Source organism: Malaya genurostris, chromosome 1 (assembly GCF_030247185.1).
Source record: "Malaya genurostris strain Urasoe2022 chromosome 1, Malgen_1.1, whole genome shotgun sequence".
In the NCBI taxonomy this organism is placed as follows: Eukaryota; Metazoa; Arthropoda; class Insecta; order Diptera; family Culicidae; genus Malaya; species Malaya genurostris.
Window position 1 is genome coordinate 88,009,633 of NC_080570.1, and position 22,007 is coordinate 88,031,639.

Genomic DNA, 22,007 nt, shown 5'->3' on the forward strand with positions numbered 1-22,007 from the left:
AGTATGTACGGTACCCCCCAAAGGATGCCAAACAATCTGCTAAACCCTATTCAAGGTGAATACAGAAGGGATTCATTCACTCCAGGAAGAACGATGAACCCTTCTGACTATAGCTCCTTACCACATTGGGTGAGAAACGAGAGAATATCTTTACATTTTAGCTACGCATACACAGACTCAACCATGTATGGAGAACCCAAAACCCGGATACGTAGCTGCGTCAATGCGGGACAGTTACATATCAGATGATATGAAGTACCATAATCGCATTCACACAAATCACACGAATAATACTCAGCACGTTGAATAGTAGCCATGTGATAATTGAGTTTGCAATGTCCAATCAGAGCTCTGACCAGAATACTGAAACGATACTTGGAGAAATGCAGTAGACACTTTGACATTTTCAGATTTAAATCTGGTAGAAATGCTTTTGTCTGAGCGCAAGTTTGCAAGCTGCGCCAGTAGCTGGCATGTTTGGATGCAGCCCAAGAACGTATCTTGTCCTTTATCCAACTAGTTGAAAGTGGTAAAGCTGGTTCAGGACCAACGAAATCATTCGTTGCACCAGCTCTAGCCAACTCATCAGCCCATTCATTTACAGTATAACCAGAATGGCCGGGTACCCATAAGAAGTAAACAGCATTTGAAATGCTGAGGTCTTCAATTTGAGTTCGACATGCGATCACTAGATTCGACCGTGAGTCATTCGAACTGAGTGCTTTTAAGGCTGCCTGACTGTCGGAACAAAAATAAATTCGTTTACCACAGATCCTCTGCTGAAGTGCCGATTGCACTCCACACAGAATTGCGTAGATTTCTACTTGGAACACAGTACAGTATCTACCAAGTGAATGAGACTGCTCTAGCCTCATTTCACGACAGTAGACACCAGCACCAGTACGACCATTCAACAGAGAACCGTCCGAAAAACAAACTATATGTTCATCAAGTTGTCGTTCCAGACAACCAGACAACCATTCCTAACGAAGAGGATAGCTCACATTGAATGTTTTAAAAGGAAAACTGCATGTGAGAGTTAGGTCACTAGGAGCGTGTAAATACTCATCCCACGTAACCATTTGGGACCACAAGCGAGTGTGGCTAGTAGCATAATCTAATGGGTTACTGTTCCAAAGCCCTGTAACCCTAAGACGGTATGCACAAGATAACGCTTCTTGTTTTAGGAACACATGTAGTGGTTTAATACACAGTAGCGCATCTAGAGCAGCATTAGGAGTTGTCGTGAATGCTCCTGTCATCGCCATTAGGACCATCCTTAGGAGATGATTTAGCTTTGACTGAACTGTCGCGACTTCTCCTTTCTGCCACCATACAAGACATCCATATGCTAAAATTGGTCTAACAATAGTTGTGTAGATCCAATGAATATATCTGAGTTTGAGTCCCCATGATTTTCCAAAAGCTCGTCTGCATTGGCCGAAAGCCATGCAAGCTCTTTCAATCCTGAAGTCAATGTGAGCAGACCAATTCAGTTTTGAGTCAAGAATAACGCCGACGTATTTAACTTGATCGACCACAGTGACCTCTGAACCAAAGAACTGCAACGGACGAGCTCCTGTAATTATCCTACGATGCGTGAAAAGCACCATTGATGTTTTGCCCGGATGCACAGATAATCTAATCTGACAACACCATTGTTCAACAGATCGCAGGGCTTGTTGCATCAAATCAAAGAGAGTGTTAATGCTTATACCGGTCATCAATATATGATAATCGTCGGCAAAACCATAAGTCGGAAATCCAAGGTTATTAAGTTTCCTTAACAAATCATCAGCGACTAGGTTCCATAAAAGTGGAGATAGTACACCACCTTGAGGACACCCACAGACACTCAGCTTTCTAATCTCTGGCCTGCCGAAGCGATGATCAAAGAAGTTGATTGCTAAGCATTGCGTGTATCCATTAAGGGAAAAACCCAAGATATTCCGTTCACGACTGCAATGTTTAACCTCCTGCAGCCATTCAGCCATCGGCACGGAAATACACCTTGACTTAGGAGTTCCTATTTTTGTGGCCTTTTAAGACATGGAACAGGAAACCAGTGGATCAATTCTTGGTAAAAAATAATTCCGCCGGATGCCACACGGCTTACCTGTTTGGTGGACTTATACCACCGGTACAGGTGGACCGTAGCGTTATTCTTAGCCAGTTGGGAAACCGCTACCGACACTACACGGCTATCTAGGCTGCTCAGAGAGGGATGTTAACATTGATGGTCAACTTCCATGGATGGCCGAGCAGCCGTTTATGATTATGTTTATTCATCTTGTGAAATGATATAAAGACTTGAATAATTTTTGTTGGTTTATTCATATTCCTAGAACGGAATTCCCAAAAACAATTGTTGACTTTATTAGTGTAGCTATCAGGTAATTTTTTGGTATTTTCTGATAACTGAGTGCAGATGAAAAAATATCTAATGCGGCTTCGCCATACCTTTTTGTTTGTATGCTATCCGACCTCGCTACCGCTCGTTTGGACCTAACTGAAGCAAAGAAACCTAGCTTTGAGTAGACCGGGCGAACGAGGCGGTTACAGGTTTGTATGCAAAGGACCGCCATCTTGGCTTCGGTTATGCGACTGCGCCACATCGATTCAATTAATTTAAATTATTATATTATGTATTAAAAGTTATCCTTTCATAAAAAATGATTCATTCGGTGAAATGGTCCTTTCGGCGAAACGACTCTTTCGGCGAAATAACCCTTTCAGCGAAACGATTTTGGGCGGAACCTCCAGAGAAGTATCGCTATTCATCATCTCTTTCTCTCATCTAGGTACAGTACCGTAGTCAGCATCAAAGCGTATTTTCGCTCTTATGCCCTACTTGTTTTTTCCCGAATATCCAAAAGATTTAGGTCAAGGAAATCTAATTCCTTAATTAAAGTTATTCTTTTCCGTAATTAAGGAATTTTGCTTAGTTAAAACGTCGCTGATGAGGATTATTCCAAAGTCAGCCAACAGTAGTCATTCCGTGCAAAAAAAAAACATACACACATTGAGGGCAGCAGAGAATACGTCCAAGGGACCCTCTTCAGGCCACTATTAGTTGTTTGGCTCGTCCAGGATGTGGTGAGGTTTGACAGTGGGTTCGGTTAAACCTTAATAGAAACCTACATGTGTCTGCAAGCAAGTCTTACCAAATCGATCGTATGCCGCTCAAAGCCCAAACTCTGGAGTTCTTAGGGCTGAGCTTAGGGAGGTCCTAACTATAGTTTATTAGCAACTAAGGACATGAGAAGGCAAGTGGAACATATGCTAGACTTGCAGTAGCGATATTCTACTCCTTCAGTAAAGCAGGTGACTCGGATTTGAAATGGCAAGTGGACTAATGGCGCTCTGCCTTCTGTCCCATTAAACCAAGGCAGGCCTTATTGCACATCGTCTTAATTTCAGTCATCTGGTTAGCAAGAAGATAGGTTCAGGTGTATTTTCCCTGATTTACACTGATGCGGTTCGGAGCCTTTTGGCCAATCCTCGCATGACCATCGATAACCATGGGGTCGTGAAAGTGACTACTATCTACTGGTACGACTAGGTTTCGATGCCATAAGGCGGACCTAAATAATATGAATTTATACACAAATCGTTTGTCTATTTCCATTTGACTGAGAAAGCCGCATATTCTTCCGATAAAACTCCAAATCAGTCGATATAAACAAACTTTAAATAATTAGTTCCGTGGCTAGGAACTTGTGGGAACCTCCCTAGTGACGGGACGAACAAACACCGGACCTATTCATTCGCCGCGCACAACCTCAGGTGGATTCGTTGATCCGCACATGCTTCACTCTTCGTGACAATTGGCTGTAGAGGAGAGCAAAGCTCGTTCGACGGATCATATACAGTGAGGATGGCTAGTGTTCTTAGGTAAGTATGACACTACGTAATATTACGTAACGTAGATGTGATGAAAGTACACTAAATTCAGGTGATTTCCTACCCAGTGCTAAATTGTTGCTCAAATAGGTTACAGAATATACCATGTACAATTCAAATTCGGAGGTGAACCCCTTCACAAGAAGGGCTTGGAGAAGATGCTAGTAAACCATAGTTAGGGAGGATTCAGTAGCTGTATTCTATTCCTTCATTAAAGCAGTAAAGTAACGATTTGAAATGGCAAGTGGGATAATGCCGCGTTCATGCAGCAGCCCGTGACGATCATCGCTTTGAAAAGAGTAACATCAGCAAGGATCTCGAGCTGATCTTATGAAACGGAAAGTCGTTAACATGGCTAAGAAGGACTATGAGGTGCTAATAGCCCTAGTGGAAGATGGCGAAAGATAAACAAAGTAGCTCGAGTCAGGCGACGATCGATTGCGCACTCTGCCGTCGTCACTAAGTCGTATTTTCGTACATCTGTACAGTCAATATTCTGAAAGCGAAGGAATAAAACTTACGTCAACCCATTATGTCTTGATGCGCCAAATCTATTAGGCTTTGATATATTCCACGATCGCCCATTTCTCATGCAGTCCACGTGTACAACAGCTACTACAACTGCAGCATCGCTTTGGCTTTGTTTTATATTTATTTATTTTTTCGTTGTATTTGAGTAACTGTCCTTAATTGTTGTTGAAAATTAATTATTTTTCTTTTATTCCAGAAATTCTGAAAAATCTCTGCGGTCCCAACTTGATCTCTGTGTTGTTGTGTTTAAAACGCGAAACTCAACACAACCGGAAGTGGGAAGACTAGTTGAACACAGCAAACGGCAAGTAAGTACTGAATTGTACTCACAACTTTTTACACACAAGCAGAAGCAACCTAATTTTAAGTACTTTCTACTTTACTGGGCCAGATGTGGCTCTTTGGGTGCGTAATTCCTGTTGCTATATAGAAATTTCGCAGTAATATTTTACAGTGTAGAAAATTAATACTGCAAATAGCACACAACCTAGGCTGTTAGACAAAGCTCTCTAGCATGCAAAACTACTGAGCTTTTTCTGTTGTATAAAATATCAGATACAAGCTAATAGTAAAACTTCATATATACATGTCATCGAATGAATTTCATATGGAACACGAGTATAGAATTGATTATACAACGGAGGATTTAGAAGTGTCATTGTGCATAAAACATTGCGAAGTAAATTTATGTTTTGTTTGTTGTTTTGCAGTAGTTTGTACAAAGCGTATAACATAAACATAAGATCATAATTAAAAATATTAGTAAATATTTTTATGCAATGTCCAAAGTAAACAATGCTTCTTCATAAATCGATATTTCAATATGCATTATACAGGGTCCGCCAAGTAACTTTTTTTAAACATGCAATAAAATACAAACGGTTCATCCGATTTCAAAATTTATTTATTCATATAAAAGTACAATCTGTCCGGTTAATTGTGGAATAAAATTTCATTCAAATGACTGCCTCGGTTGGCCTTGCAGTACGCCATTCGGTCGGTCCAGTTTTTTAGTACATTTTCGATTGTATGCAGCTTTATATCAGCTATGACTGCACGAAGTTGTCCTTCAGGGCTTGAATTATCTCTGACTTATCCACATAGCACTTATCTTTGACAGGCCCCCAAAGATAATAGTCTAACGGCGTCAAATCACAGCTCCGAGGCGGCCAAACGACATCCGAATTTCGACTGATAATTCGATCTTTGAAGACTGTGCGCAGAAGATCGTAGCGAGCCAACGCTACGATCTTCTGCGCACAGTCTTCAAAAATCGAATTATCAGTCGATCAGTGCCACACAGCCAAGTGTGGCACCGAGCGCCGTCCTGTGGGAATCAAATGGTGTCCAAGTCTTTCTCTTCAAGTAACGGGAAGAATCAATCGCTAATCATGGCGCAGTTGCGCTCGCCATTGACCATGGCGGCGACTAATACCTCATTTTCTGAGAAAAATGGCTCAATGATGCCGCCAGACCAAAATCCGCACCAAAACGTCACTCTCTGAGGATGCATCGGCTTCTCCATGATAACGTGCGGGTTTCCGTCCCCCAGATGCGACAATTTTGCTTATTAACGCCGAGATGAAAATGTGCCTCATCCGAGAAGATGATATTTTGGCAAAAATCGGCGTCTTCTTCAAGCTGGCGAAGCGAACACGCATCGGATGGTCCCGTGGCTTCAATTCCTGAACCCATTGAAATTTGTACGATGTCATACCAAGGTCTTTATGCAAAACTCGTCTCAGCGATATCTCCGAAATATTCAATTGTTGAGATCCACGCGTCACTGATGTCTCAGAGAATCAGATACTTTTACGGAGAATCGGATACTTTTAGCCACGCGCGGATTTTGATGGAGTCATCCAAGAAAAGTGAACTGTCTTGTTCGGTTTACCAGTGAAGATTAATTTATTCAAAATGTTTTAAACTTAAGCTAACCTGCTCTATGATGTACATAAAGGTGGGAGGAGCCAGTTACAATACTTTCGTTAAATAAATTGTTAGTGGGAGAGAGGGAAAAGAGAGAGAATATCGATTGGTGCATCAATGCAGCAAGAGGCGATTGAACCTATAGCGCATTACGCAAGGGAAAGAAATGTCGCATCGGCGGATAGTGTGAGAAGCTTGCTTAGCTCGCCGTGTGTAGCATATGTTGCATGGGAACTTAATGGGAACTTAATGTGAACCAAATGGTTGGCTCTTGGGAAATGTAACGATCGTCAAGTGTTTTTGTGGGAAAGTGTTTCATTTGGGTTAGTCGGATCAATATTATCATGCTACATCACCCTCCTTTTGGTTGAATGATGTAACGTAGTGTAAGCATTCAATTGTAATCGAACTGGCTCCCTAACATTATTAATGAATAGTGAACATTGAAGTGTGTTGTGTTTCTGCTGTATATAATCTACCCTATGTGTGGTTCAATTGAGGTTTGAATGTGTGTCCTTAAAATGTATATAAAAATTTGGATTTTTAACCTTTTACAAGTCTGTTTTTGTGTACTAAAATTCGTTGCTTTGTTATGTTGTTTTCGATTTCGCAATTTACATCTAGTATTTTAACTATGGTATACGGTCCGATATAAAATGAATCGAGTTTCTTCCTATTTTCGTTTTGTAAATACACTATTTCACCTATTTGTACTTCTGGTGGGTTTATATGGATGTTTGAGTTTTTGCACCTGGAGTTTTTGTTTTCATTTAATCTTTGTTTTGCTATTAAGTTAGATTTTTCCAATTTGTATTTGAGTTCGTTGTTGTAAAGATCAAAATTGTACACGGGGTTCGTTATCTTTGGGTAATTTTCTTGTGGTAATTTTGCTTTAATTCCAAAGAAAAGTTCGTACGGTGTAAATTGGTGTTCCGAGTGTGGTGTGGTGTTGTAAGTAAATGCATAATATGGTAACCAGTCATCCCAGTCTGATTGGTGTTCATTGACGAAGGATCGCAGATACTCGTTTAGGCATCTGTTAATTTTCTCCAATGACCCAATAGTCTGCGGATGATAGGCAGTTGCAAAGTTTTGTTTAATTTGTAAATATTTGCATACTTTCTCAAGTATTTCATTTTTGTACTAGGTTCCTTGATTGGATTTTAATTCCAAAAATTTTCCGTATATTAGTATGAATTCTTTTACTAAATTTTTAGCTATTGTGATTGCTTCTTTGTTTTGGATGGGTATTATTGCAATGTATTTTGTTAGTTAACATTGTATGGTTATTGCGTAGCGGTTGTTATTGTTGGATTTGGGTAATGGACCTATTGTATCTATTGATATTATTTCGAATGGGTTTGACGGTGTGTTAGTTAATATTTGTTTTTCTTTAAAGTGTTTAAGAATTTTATTCCTTTTACACGACTCACAGGCCTTTATGAATCGTGAAATAGTTCCTTTCATATCTTTAAAATTGTAATATTCTCTTATTTTGAGGTACAGGCGATGCTGTCCTACGTGTCCTCCCGTAGGGGTTTCATGATAATTTTTTAAAAGATTCTGTATCTTGCCAGGTTAACTGATGAACTTGGGTGGATGATACATTATTATTTGTATATTTTTATTCGTTTGTATATTTTTTATTGTTTTGAATATATTCATGGGTACCCTTTTAAATATTGCTTCTTCTGTCGACATTGCGACTTTATTTATTTTCATTTTTGTCATTTCTTGTTATAATGTTGAAAGTATGAGTTCTAGAACTCTTCTTTCATTATTATTTATCTTTGCTTTATTATTTTTTCATTTGCGCGTCTTTGTATATGCCAATTACTAGGTATGTATTTTCTACAGTAATTCTTAACCTGGGTAAGGTTCTCGTTTCAGTCGGGTTTTCGGTCGTATAGATAACAAGGTGATCAGTCTTTTTATCTTTTGTCGTTGGTAGTTTGTCTTTCACAGTTGTCGGTTTATTGTTAAAATTATCTTGGTTAATATTGTTGTTACTATTAATATTATTATTTACTTTTGTCATGGCTCTTGACATCTGGGTTAGAGAATATATCTGTATATTTCAATATTAGATTCTTTAATTCCTTTTGTGCGTACGTAGGTACGTTGTTCATGTCTATTTCGTTTAGTAGTTTATGGTTTCTTGCATCGTTCAGTGGTTTATTGTTAAATGTCATTATATTGTAATTCGCTAAAGGTTCCATTTCGGGTGTGAATTCTAAATTGGATATATTTACAGGTGATTTTATTGTGTTCATGATTTTTATATAAGGGTTTTGTGGGGATATGATAGCGTTTCCACTGAAAACTCCTGGTTCAATTTCTTGTGAAAAGATTACCATATCTTCTGTTATAGTTTGATTACTTAATTTTCTAATCACTTCGCTTCGTTGTGGAATAATATAGTTTTCATTAACTTTATCTTCTATAGGTACAGATACATTTATATTATTTACACTAAAATTTAATAACCAGTACTCATAATCGATTTGGCATTTGTGGAAGTTGAAAAAGTCTCTGCCCAATATGCCGTCTGTTTGAATAGGAAAATCTGGTCCAACTAAATGAAAAAGATGTCTAGTGGTTACATTATTTCCGAACATTAGTTCTGTTTCGGTTATTGCTGTAGTTTCTATTTCCCCATCTGTTATTCCAGTCAATTTTGTTCTTACATTTCTATTTATAATTTGATGAGGAATTATTCTATTTTCTTTAAAAATTGAAATATCTGCTCCGGAATCTATCAATAAAGTACAAATTGAGTTAGTCATTCGTACTCCGATCTTAATGAAGTTAGAAGCGCTTAGATTTAAAGTCAATACATTTGCCCAAAAAAATGATTTTGCATCGGTTGGTTCTGCTGTTGCAGTTGTTGCTGTTCGGTCGGTGTATTGACCGGCACAGCTGTTTGCATTTGCATTGGTTGTATATACAGTAATGGCTCAGAGCCTGCTACAAATACATTCTGCCGATTGTGCTGAAATCGGTTTGACCCATATCGAGTTTGTTGAGGTTGGTAATGTCCACGGCCTCGGTTATTATTGTTATGGTATGAGTAATTTGAGCTGTTTGAGTGCTCGTATCTGTTGGCATGGAATTGGTTATTGTTGTTGTAAATACGGTGTGGCTCGTTATAGCGTTGATTTGCGCTATAATTGCTTTGGGTGTAGAAATTCCTCCCGTTTCCTCTAGAGAAACGGTTATGGGTTATGGTTATGGATCGCTTCCTTTATTGAATGGAAGTTTCCTGCTTTTAATATTGTTTTTGTTTCAGGTTGGTTAATTTCTGATACAAGGGTATTTAGTCCCGCTTTGGTGGCCATTGTTTTTGCAACCTCAGGGGGTATTCTTTGTTTAATGTAGACATGTTCGAGTGAAGTAGTTAGATTTTCTACTTCCTCGCAAAATTTTGTTATCGGTCCACTCTGTCGGGTGGCTTTTAATTTTGCAATGATGTTTTCGGGTGTTGAAATGTCCATACACCTCGATTTGACGTTTTCTATTAACTCATTAATATTACTTATATTATCAGGTACCAGGTAGGTTGCTTTACCTGATAGACGTGTTTTTATAAATTTGGTTGCCATTGGCAATTGTTCCGCTGTAGTAATTTCTAATAATAAATTTACTGAGTCTACGAAGGCATCCAATCCTAACGGCGTGCCGTCGTACATTTGTACTAACGCCGTTGCCTGGCGGATGTCAAAGACTGCTGGTGTTGTGTTTGTCATTTTGAAGTCCGTATCTCTCTTCTCGTCAGCTAATTGTTCTTGTATTTTCGAGGTTACTGTAGTACGGATGTCTGTAATTGCATTCCTTGCTGCTTTAACGAGAAATGTTAATTCTGAGTGTGATAATGAGTCTTCGTTTTCTAAAACATTGCTTTCTATTTGAGCATATAGCGCGTTGGCATAGTTTAATTTTGTCGTTAGTGTTTCTGTTTTAAATTTTTTGTTAATCGATTTTTTAAGGTTGTTATCTATAGTTACTAGTGTTTTTATTTCTTCGTGTAATTGCTCTATTGTCATAGGCATTTAGCTAGCTAGTGAAATTATAAAACTATAATATTAATGTATATATTTTTATTTATTTATTTTTTTTTTTGTTTTTAAGCGATTGAATTTATGCTTTGTGCTGTTTTAAATCCTTTCTTGGTCCAGTGTTTTTTTCATTATTTTATGTATTTTTATTAGAAGTAAGATCGTCGAAATTGCGATAATAATCCACAATTTGATCTCGTGGTCTTGGTGACTTGTCGTAGACTGTTCAATATGCTCGTTAATTTGGATATTGGTGTCACCAGACTGGTTGGTTTCTTTTGATTGCCCTTTCCCCATGGTGTTTGATTTTTACAGCAACGAACTGGACGCGTTAGCCGCGTCTTCGACTGTTAAGAACTTCTTGCAGGAAATCGTCAATTAATTCCCACAACTCTATATTATCCCAGAAGGGGTCTTCCATTTATATTATAATCAAAAGCAAAAAAATAAAAATGAATAAAAGAACTTTTACTATTTATTACTGTTACTATTTATTTTCATTGATTTATTTTTTCTTCCTCTTCTTCTACATAATTTACCCAGGTTAATGGATCATCTCCTGGTAATTCTTTAATTCTTTTAACTATTTCGTTCCACTTAGGGCACGAATTTTTCTCAAGGGGGGCAAAAGCTCCTGTTCCCTTTCCTTGTTTTATTTCGTCTAAAAATTCTAGGAACTCTTTTAATTCCTGTTTATCCATAACTATTTTATTTTCTAGCTACTAATCTCTAGGGGTCTTATTGATTATTTACTTGAAGTATAGTGTGGAGATGGAGTGTATAAATACATTCGGGTTCACCGTTGCGGTTCTTCTTTGCATCACAGGAAATTGAAACTCATCAGGCGCAAAATCCAGATCCCATTATCCGAAACTTTCACCGCAGAAGGTAGCCTGAGACGGTGATGCTGTCTGCGCGTTGTTGTATACGGCAACACAAAAGCACGACACTTGGCACGGGTAGTGACTTAACGGTTCATTACTTCTGTACACTTATATTGTATTTCGTCTTACTACTGGACGGCGGTTCACCACATTTGTTCCGCTGAGTTTGGATCTTCGCTGTTTTGCACTTCCAACTCTGCTTTGAGACCGAAACCACGGCGCACTAGATTGTGACGTTTTGCTCCACTTTCGCTAACTGATTCACTAAATCCGTAGATAAATTACAACCCGTCGTTGTCTTCCTGTTCGACGATAGACAGCAAAACGTGTAGCACTTTCAACTAACCACATACTCCGGAGGGAAAATCCAGCTCAATTAGTGCGAAATACAGTCTCTAGTTCTAGCGAGCTCCCTTTGATTCACTTCACGCGCAACTCTTGGCGCATACTTTTTTTTTTGCACTAGCGAGACCACTGTCTGAACTAACTGAATCACAGTTTGCACGGAATCGCTGTTGTCACTGTCGCCATGTACGGATACTTTTACGGATACTTTTAGCCACGCGCGGATTTTGATGGAGTCATCCAAGAAAAGTGAACTGTCTTGTTCGGTTTACCAGTGAAGATTAATTTATTCAAAATGTTTTAAACTTAAGCTAACCTGCTCTATGATGTACATAAAGGTGGGAGGAACCAGTTACAATACTTTCGTTAAATAAATTGTTAGTGGGAGAGAGGGAAAAGAGAGAGAATATCGATTGGTGCATCAATGCAGCAAGAGGCGATTGAACCTATAGCGCATTACGCAAGAGAAAGAAATGTCGCATCGGCGGATAGTGTGAGAAGCTTGCTCAGCTCGCCGTGTGTAGCATATGTTGCAACACGGACGGCTAGCATGGGAACTTAATGTGAACCAAATGGTTGGCTCTTGGGAAATGTAACGATCGTCAAGTGTTTTTGTGGGAAAGTGTTTCATTTGGGTTAGTCGGATCAATATTATCATGCTACACTGGCGTCTCACGCACACTCTGCCACAGCAGCGATATTCTCGGTTGTGCGCACTGTTTTTGGCTTATCACGGGTTGGTTTGTCAATAATAGTGCCAGTTTCTCTCAATCTTTTCAAAAGAAAACGCTCATACGGAGCTGACTGCATCTCTTTTCTTCCCATTTTTATACGTAATTTCCGCACACATTCCGCAACATTAACATGATTTTCAAAGTAAAACTGCACTATTTTCACGCATTCCTCAAGCGTATACACAACCATTTTCGTTCAACGGAAGGATAAAACTAAGTTTTGGTCAAATCAGAAGTGACATTAAGGTTACCAATGTCGAGTGCTGCTGCAGTAGTCTAGTAGTGTAGTAGTAGTGAGTGATCGGGTAGTGGACACAACACCACAAACACACTCCGAAAAAAAGTCAGTTTAAACAGTGAAAACTGCGCGAGTGGAAGCTATAGCAGTGGTTTCAGTGTTTTTAAAGGGTTGTCGCACCCTATAATGATGCAATGAGTGCATTTTAGTGGCTGGAAACAGCATATTTTAAAGTGCCGATCAGCCAAATTGATGGCTGCCGATCTTTCTTCGCCATGGTCGCATCGCAAGCCTGTGTTTGTGTTTTTATTATAGTGCCGGTCAAACACCGGTATATAGGATTCCATTAGCACTTTTGCTAGTATACAGGTTTGATATGAACTCATACCATTCAGGTAAGTTTATTCTTCCTATGTGCGTCACTGCGGAGAAATAAATGTTTTTGCACTCTTCACTTCACTCTTCTTTCTTTTTGCACTAATCTTCACATTACGTTCGGTGCCTTTGGGCACTTAGGTATGTGACAGATGCAAAATACACGCCCATCGGTTGCTTTTTAATCGCAACTGGTGGTGTAAAACTATTGTACTAATCAATACTAGTAAGATAGTAAAATTTCAAACTTTCTTGATTTGGCACTCTCTATATGTGTAAATAGCATTTTTGCTCATCTTCACACGATTTATCGCTGGATTTAAATTATATCCCTATACTACTGCTCGCGAACAGTGCTGCTCAAATTGATTTCCTGGTCGTTTCCTTTTTCCCTTGGCTGTGGGGACAGTGCACTGGATGCAAATCGGAGGTCATTATTGCACTTCGACCTCTGCGGTATTGATTGTTCTGTGGTTTACCACAACCTTTGGGGGGAAGGGGGTTGCTCTGAGTTTTGCAGTTGAGCTGCGGGCTTGCCGACATGTCTCGAACGTTTGCACTGCAGTTTGTCACACTCGTACATATGAAGCATTTATATTTACTTGTGAATATAATTGCGTACAAATAACCAATTTAATTTAATTTTACGTTCCGTCTTAGACTCATCAGTGCGTTGCAGTTTATGTTGAGCTGCTACTTCTGACCTGATGATTCAACATAAACCGCTAGGCAGACGTGAAGTTAATGCTATTTGCAAAACACTTCTTTGATATTACAACTAAGTGTAATATCAAAACTGACGTCCCTAACGAAACCAGTTTCGGCTTGCTAGCCGTACAGATTGTGGTAAGTTTAAGAGGTAATAGGATTTTACTCTCTAGTTTATGCTAGTTGCACATAACCAATTTCATTTAATTTTACGTTTCGTCTTAGACTCATCAGTGCGTAACAGTTTGTGTTGAACTGCTACCTCTTTCACGCTTCAAATTCGTATCGCTTTTTTCTCTTTTATTTTCGGAAAATGGATACAAAATACATCCAATCAACTAACTGCTCTCATTCCGAACCGTTTGATGGCCAGAAACCTGGGAGTTCCATCATAAAGTGTCGGAACGACCAGAATATGGAAGTCAGAGGGAATGGATTCGAGAGTAGTCAGACTGCGATGGATGTTCCACCCGGTCCTTCGCCTTCCACCGTTGAAACAGAAGGCGAAGACAAAGGTAAAAACTTTGAATGAAATCTAAAAAAGAGGATTCCCAAAGTCAAGCTCTCGGAAGGGTGGCTTCTGCTTCTAGAGACCACTTGCCGAACAAACTGAGCGCTTCCAGGTCCGGATGTTAAACGTAATTAAGGATAAAATGTGCACTGTGTGTGATTTAATGAGTATTTTTTCACAAACGATGGTAGAAAATAGGTGCAAATCCCATAAAATTGACTCTAGTTAGCATAACATAGCAGTTAGCAGACATGTAAACGTAATTCAGCTATACTTTCGGATTACTTATTCTCCTCAGATTCGATTTTCAAGTTCACAGTCCCATATAAAGCTGTGTTACAGTCCCATATAAAGCTGTAAATTGTGAAAAGTGTTAAATAAATTTACAGCGCGGAAGCAAAAGAAAAAAAAATTAATTTGATTCAAAACTGTCCCAATTTGTAAGTCATATTTGTTTTTTTTAATTACTTTTTATTGGAATATGAGTTAAAATTAAATTATTAAGATTTAAATTGGGTGTTTAGCCACAAGTGGTGACTTTTCAGCCCTATTATATATATGATTTGGTTATTACCATGAGGACATTATTTGCTTCCGCAATTCTGAGATTTTTGTGTAGGGAAAATTCTAAACCTACTTGTATTGTGTAATGGGGAAAAGGAACTTATATACTAACTTACTAACTAATACAGAGAGCGAATCGATTCAATTGAAGATTGCATCGATTTTTGTCGGAATTTGCTTATAATATTATGTGACATTACATCTAATGGTTCTATATTTGTGAGTTCGTGTAACTCATTTGTACTAAACCAGAGAGGACGCTTCAAAATCATTTTCAGAATTTTATTCTGAATCCATTGAAGTGTTTTCTTCCTGGTGGAACAACAACTCGACCAAATTGGTACTGCATAAAGCATGGCTGGTCTGAAAATTTGTTTATAAATTAACAATTTGTTTTTTAGACAGAGCTTTTTTTTTTTTAAATAACTATTTATTGGAATATGAGTTAAAATTAAATTATTAAGATTTAAATTGGGTGTTCAGCCACAAGTGGTGACTTTTCAGCCCTGTTATATATATATGATTTGGTTATTACCATGAAGACATCATTTGCTTCCGCAATTCTGAGATTTTTGTGTAGGGAAAATTCTAAACCTACTTGTATTGTGTAATGGGGAAAAGGAACTTATATACTAACTTACTAGCTAATACAGAGAGCGAATCGATTCAATTGAAGATTGCATCGATTTTTGTCGGAATTTGCTTATAATATTATGTGACATTACATCTAATGGTTCTATATTTGTGAGTCTGTGTAACTCATTTGTACTAAACCAGGGAGGACGCTTCAAAATCATTTTCAGAATTTTATTCTGAATCCTTTGAAGCGTTTTCTTCCTGGTGGAACAACAGCTTGACCAAATTGGTACCGCATAAAGCATGGCTGGTCTGAAAATTTGTTTATAAATTAACAATTTGTTTTTTAGACAGAGCTTAGAATTTCTGTTTATAAGAGGATATAAACATTTAATATATTTATTACAATTTGCCTGGATTCCTTTAATGTGATCCTTGAAAGTGAGTTTTTTGTCATACGTTAAACCTAAGTGTTTAGCTTGATCAGACCATGTCAATTCCAAGCCATTCAATTTGAGAATGTGATTATTGTTTGGTTTAAGAAAAGAAGCTCTTTACTTGTGAGGAAAGATAATTAATTGCGTTTTTGCTGCATTTGGTTTAATTTTCTATTTCGACAGATAATCACTGAAAATATTTAAACTTCTTTGTAGGCGACTGCAGATCACTCTTAGATTTCTACCTGTGGCTAACAGACTTGTGTCGTCACAGAATAGCGATTTCTGACAACCAATTACTGTTATTTTGCCTACAATTCCACTGGACATGCTTAACATGTCCCCTATAATGAAACATTTCGGTCGATATCTTGTGAGTTTTTGCAAATCGCCTTTAAGGAAATTTAATTGTTCACCGGTGTATTGGAATGGCAAATATGCTCCAGCGATTAAATAAATTCCATGAATGGTTTCAACTTCGATTCCCAAACTTTCAATAACTTTAGTATTAAAAGAAGGTAAAATTCGATGTTTAATTTGCCGTTGGACAAAAATGGCAACTCCACCACCCATTCCAGTAAACCTGTCAAATCGATGAACCACATAATGTGGATTGCTTTTCAATTTGACATTTGGTTTAAGAAAAGTTTCTGTCACAATGGCAATATGAATTTTGTGAACTTTGAGAAAATTATAAAATTCATCTTCACTCGATTTCAAAGATCGAGCATTCCAATTTAAAATATTCAAATAATTATTTAACATCACTGTTAAATTTTAAATTCATTATAATATTATTTGCAAATTTCCATCCGATTTGAAATGCTTCAAAAAGTGATGAAGTCGAATTCATTTGGATGATCATTTGAAAAAGTTGATCTTGTAGGTAGATCATTTTATTTTCAGTTATATCGCCTAAATCGACTTCATTTAAAGAAGCGAATGGCTTTGAAGGAATATTTGTAGGTAGACATTAGACATTAGAAGAAGATGATTTGGCCGGTCTACCTAACTCTAGGTAGCCAGAAAAAAAATTCCAGGAGCCAAGAGCTATACGCGTGCGGTGCGAACGACTGTTCAACACCGACTGATTTTGACAGAGCTTAGAATTTCTGTTTATAAGAGGATATGAACGTTTAATATATTTATTACACTTTGCCTGGATTCCTTCAATGTGATCCTTGAAAGTGAGTTTTTTGTCATACGTTAAACCTAAGTATTTAGCTTGATCAGACCATGTCAATTCCAAGCCATTCAATTTGAGAATGTGATTATTGTTTGGTTCAAGAAAAGAAGCTCTTTACTTGTGAGGAAAGATAATTAATTGCGTTTTTGCTGCATTTGGTTTAATTTTCCATTTTGACAGATAATCACTGAAAATATTTAAACATCTTTGTAGGCGACTGCAGATCACTCTTAGATTTCTACCGGTGGCTAACAGACTTGTGTCGTCACAGAATAGCGATTTCTGACAACCAACGGGTAGATTTGGAAGATCAGAAGTGAAAATATTATACAAGATTGGAGCTACGCTCGAACCCTGCGGAACACCGGCTCGCACGGGTAGCAATTCAGATTTACAATTGAACGGCTGAAAAAAAAGTGCAACTTAGTTTGGAAAACCCGTTTAAGTATTTTTGAATGCAAAAACCGGATTAAAACATTGAGCGCAAAAGTCGGACACGGACTTTGAAATGCAAAAGCCGTTTAAAAACATTTTTATTGCAAGAACCGGACAAAAATACTTTGAATGCAAAAACCGGACAAAAACTTAACCGGTTCTTCCAAACAAATGTATTTATCCGGTTTTTGCATTCAAAGTTATTTTCGGCCAACTGTCGCTGCGGGATAAAGCATGGGTCGATAGTTTGCCACGGGTGGCGTGATATGTAAGGACATTTTCATTGAGTCTCGTCTTGTTCCGCAGGGAAAATCGAATTTGATTTGTTAATTATGTCAACTCTACTTTATAAATTTTAATGGAAACTCTTTGCAATAAGTTATTAGAGATGAATCATTAAAGTATAATACTTTTGGTACGAAGATGAAACATGAAATATAGGTTGGTAAACTTAGTTCGTATCTGTTTTCATCACGACGGAACTGTATTTTCCATAATGGATGGAGCTAATATACTTTATTAATGACTCGTAGCTACGATGCATTCATGTTCTCTAAATCTATAATGTTTTCGCCAATTAACATAGTTGTGTTTCTTTTGATAAGGTCAATACTTCTATTAATCTTCTGTGCAGTCAAGTATGCATATTAGTGGTTTCAATTTGAGGAACATCATAGTTGTATTAGTTCTATTGTGAATATTACAACAGATTTGAAATTTTTATTCAAACGATATTAGAGTGAAATGTTCAACATCTTCTATTCATTCAATTCATTCAAACCATCAGTTGGAGTAGGATTCATTATTTCTGCACAAAACAAGAAACTTATACGATATGTAAGTCAATAGTAATATGAAATGGACATCAATTTGATTGACAAACATAATCGATGTAAAACTAATTACGAATGCATTGATTTTAAATGAATGAAACTTTGTTTTTCAATTAACGCTCAGGTTTGCTTCTTGGGTAAAAAGAAAAATAAAAAACTGTAAAGTAATTTTGAATTTAATATCCTTTTTTGTGTATGAAAATAGGCGTAACTATACAAAATATGTATATTTATGTGTGCATGGCATTAACTCAGAGGATAGAGTAAAATTCGGAAGGATTGATTCGAATATTATCTTCACTGAAACACATGTATTTCGAATATATTTTTTTATTTGTTTCAACTCATTATCCTTGGCCCATTATCCTTGTAAAATTTGCATTATTAGCTCGTAACATTCAGTTAAAAACGGAGGGAGAGCTTGAACTTCGTTAGATTAATCCGAACACAAAAACTGCTTTTCGAAAAGTACATTCAATTGTTAAATTTAATAAATTTGGAATAAAATGCGAACACAAGCTGGAATCATATTCATTCATGTGAGGAAGCGAAAAGATTTTTTTTAATATTATTTTATAGGGCCAATTGCATTCTTGCAAATACAGGGTGGGCCATTTAAAGTGGAAGCATCAGGCAACCCGGTATGACGCTTCCAACGCGATATGTCATCAGTCGAAGTGACAATTTGTGACCTGTTATTCTCTGGTCACAATATAGTTCCTTTGGTCACTGAGTCCAGCTTGTATATATTTTTCAAATATTGTATATTTTTGTTTATTTCATTGTCAGTAAATGTCTGAGTAGAATTTGAACGTCAATCGCGTTCATACTCCGTGTTTACATGTTTGAGTCACGTTTAAGTTCTGCTCAATAGCAAAGGTTGGTGTCAAAAGTAGGGTTTTGTTGATTTATTTATTTATTTCCATTTATTTATTTATTAGTGATTTATCTTATTTATTATTTATTTATTCTATTTATTATTTATTTATTCACATTTATTTATTGTTTATTTATATATTTACAATCATTTATTTACACTATTTATTTATTTATTTATATTATTCATTTATTTACATTCGTAAGTTCATATATTTCTTTATTCAAATTTATTTAATAAATTATGATTATATCGGCAAAAGGAAACAAAATAGAAAATACACTTATAAAAGTACTAAAATTCAAATACACAGTTCATGACACCAACCATAATAAAACGATAAAATATTGTAACCGTCATCTGTCTGCACACTGTCATCGTCGTCATCATCGTCATCATCGCAACATAATATGCGGGGTGGCATGCTTTGAGGGTGGCGGTGGGTATGAGATGGAAAACGGACCCCAAGCAGATAAAATCCGCGGGAAAACCTTTGCGGGAGACTAGTAGATTCTGACCCAGTGAAATGAAGACAGCAGCAGCGTGTCACCTGCCAAAAGTGACAATCCGTTTCTTTGAAACACAGTGCAAATCGATCCCAAAAGGGATCTCCGTAGTTATCCGTGTCGAAGATCCGCACGAACGTTTATTTCGATCACGGTAATCGAGTGGGGCAAGTGCGGTAGGATCGTTTTTTTTATTCCCCGGTTTTACTAAAAACAGTGCTAGCACGACGTGAGTGCATTCCCGGTCAGTGTAGGGCAAGAAAAATTGTGTTTGGCAGGCGTTGAGGACGCCACCGTAGTGAAAAACCGGGGAAAGCCCAAGACCAATAAGTTAAATGTCCCACTCGATCATACGTCAGACACTCGCGATCGATTAATAGTGCACAGTACCACTCACTGGGTCTTCCTCACGCGAAACGGAGGCCTCCGATACAGATAGGCCGAGTTGCTGCTTCATCTGGAGACGAGTTGCTGTTCCACCGCCCCGAAGTCCGTGCCACCCCGTCCGTCGTCGTCAGCAGAGTTCACCAAGTCGACCAACGAGCATCACGGCCGCAACGGAGCGTCGAAGCTAAGTTTTCTACAAAATAAAAGCGCAAGTAAAAAGTGAACCATTTTGCCTTTATGTTTTTTTGTCGTGCGCTAAAAATATATAGAATTTAAAAATTTAAATTGTACGGTCTTTTTCTATACAAGCTGTGTCGTCCATTTTGTTTAGTTTTTTGTGTAATTCTGTTTCCGCCGAATAAACGATTTACTCAGTGACCACAGGTTGGGAAGAAAGTCCGCCCAAAACCGAGTAGTGAAGTGAAATTTCTTCGGAGACCAAAAAGGTAAACGACCCTGAACTGGTGGTCCGGTGCTGAAAAGCAGCCACCAGTAGTGTGTACAAAACGATACGTAACAATTGGCGCCCAACGCAAAAATTAAAAAAAAAGTGCTTTGATTCTTAGACCAGAAGCAAACCACTTTTTTTTATTGTGTCTCCCGGAGAAAATTCAATTCACTACGTTAATTTCATTACTCGCGTAGTCATCAGGTCGATATTGTGTTCTGAAGTGGTTCTTGAAATTAATTGTAATTGTTGTTTTTGCGAATTGTAGCGAGTGATGAAAAATCGTCCATCGGACACGCCGTCAAATGCTATGATTTGAGCGGGAATATTGATCGTTTGTATCGGTTATGTATTTCTACCTGAAAGTGTTCAATACTAGCAGACTAAATTTGACGTTTAATCACACAATTACAGAACGTTCATTTGTGGGTTTTGTTTATTTTTGTAGCGGTTGCGAAAGTTTTCGTCGGTTTTTGTGTTTTGTGTTATTTTATGTTTCTTCTTAAGATGGCCAGAGCAGATCTCAAATTTAAGCAAACAAGAGAGTTGCTTCTAGGCTGGTGTGTAAATGTGCAATATTTAACAAATGGGGAGTTAGAACTGACTGCATATTCGGTCATTCTCTCCTTCGGCATTTACCGTACGCGGAAGCGAAAAAAAAATAAAAGTATCAGAGGATACAAAGGCAAATGCTCTCGAATATTGACACATTGAATCACCTTTATTTGGATGTTTTCATGTGATCTATTCGTCTAGTGTTCCGCCGAAAACCCATTTTTCAAGCTTTTAATAAACGTATCAATGTTTTATACACTTTATGCTTTCGGTACAATTAAGCAAATCTATCATAAAATCTTCTAATTGTTTTTATGTTCGTTTCAGTGTAGTTAATCAGGCAAATTTAGTTTTGTTTCTCATAATTTGGAAAAACCAAAAAAAAATCCAAAAAGGTATTTCTCATCTTTCCTAAAAGGATGTCAAATTATAATAGGAAAATCGGACATGAATAGTTTTTTATCAAAGCAAAGCTACTTTCGGCAATCAGACAATTCACTTCTTGAGCTACAATATATTTAATTGAAGGCGAATTTGTATACACACACAATATAGTAACGCAAATAGTATGCAAGGTGAACCTAAAACATAGAGGAGTTTCCCAAAGTAATTAAAAACATATTTTCACAGGAAAAAAACTGTATTTGTTTTTGATATGTAATCGAGCTGACAGGTTTTTACCATACTTTACGGATAAATCCACTTTTTCTCTGGGCTGCTGCTTCTCGTTCTGCCAAATTGACTGGCTGGAGCAGCCTGGACGCGAACAATGCGCTATAATAGAATCAAAGATAAATAGATTAGTCAGAAAGTTACAGGATTCTACCTACCATTTCAATCATCGCATTAGTATATTCTTCAAAACACCGTCTTTGAAGATATTAAGGGTTTTCACGTCTGCTATCCATCCTCTACCCAACAAAAAGAAAACAGGCAACACTGTCTCCAAATCCTGAAAATAAAAACAAAACAACATAATTAAACAAAATA

General features: G+C 37.5%; 1 protein-coding gene across 7 annotated transcripts in view; it reads left to right on the top strand.

Moving 5' to 3' along the window:
• Positions 1-22,007, top strand: part of LOC131440668 (calpain-D) — a 314,742-nt gene that overhangs the window by 246,929 nt on the left and 45,806 nt on the right. For all 7 annotated transcript variants that reach the window (XM_058612143.1, XM_058612141.1, XM_058612140.1 and 4 more), the window contains one exon: positions 4,631-4,742. In XM_058612143.1, coding sequence (XP_058468126.1) covers positions 4,631-4,742 — 112 coding nt within the window. The remainder of the gene's footprint in view (positions 1-4,630; positions 4,743-22,007) is intronic.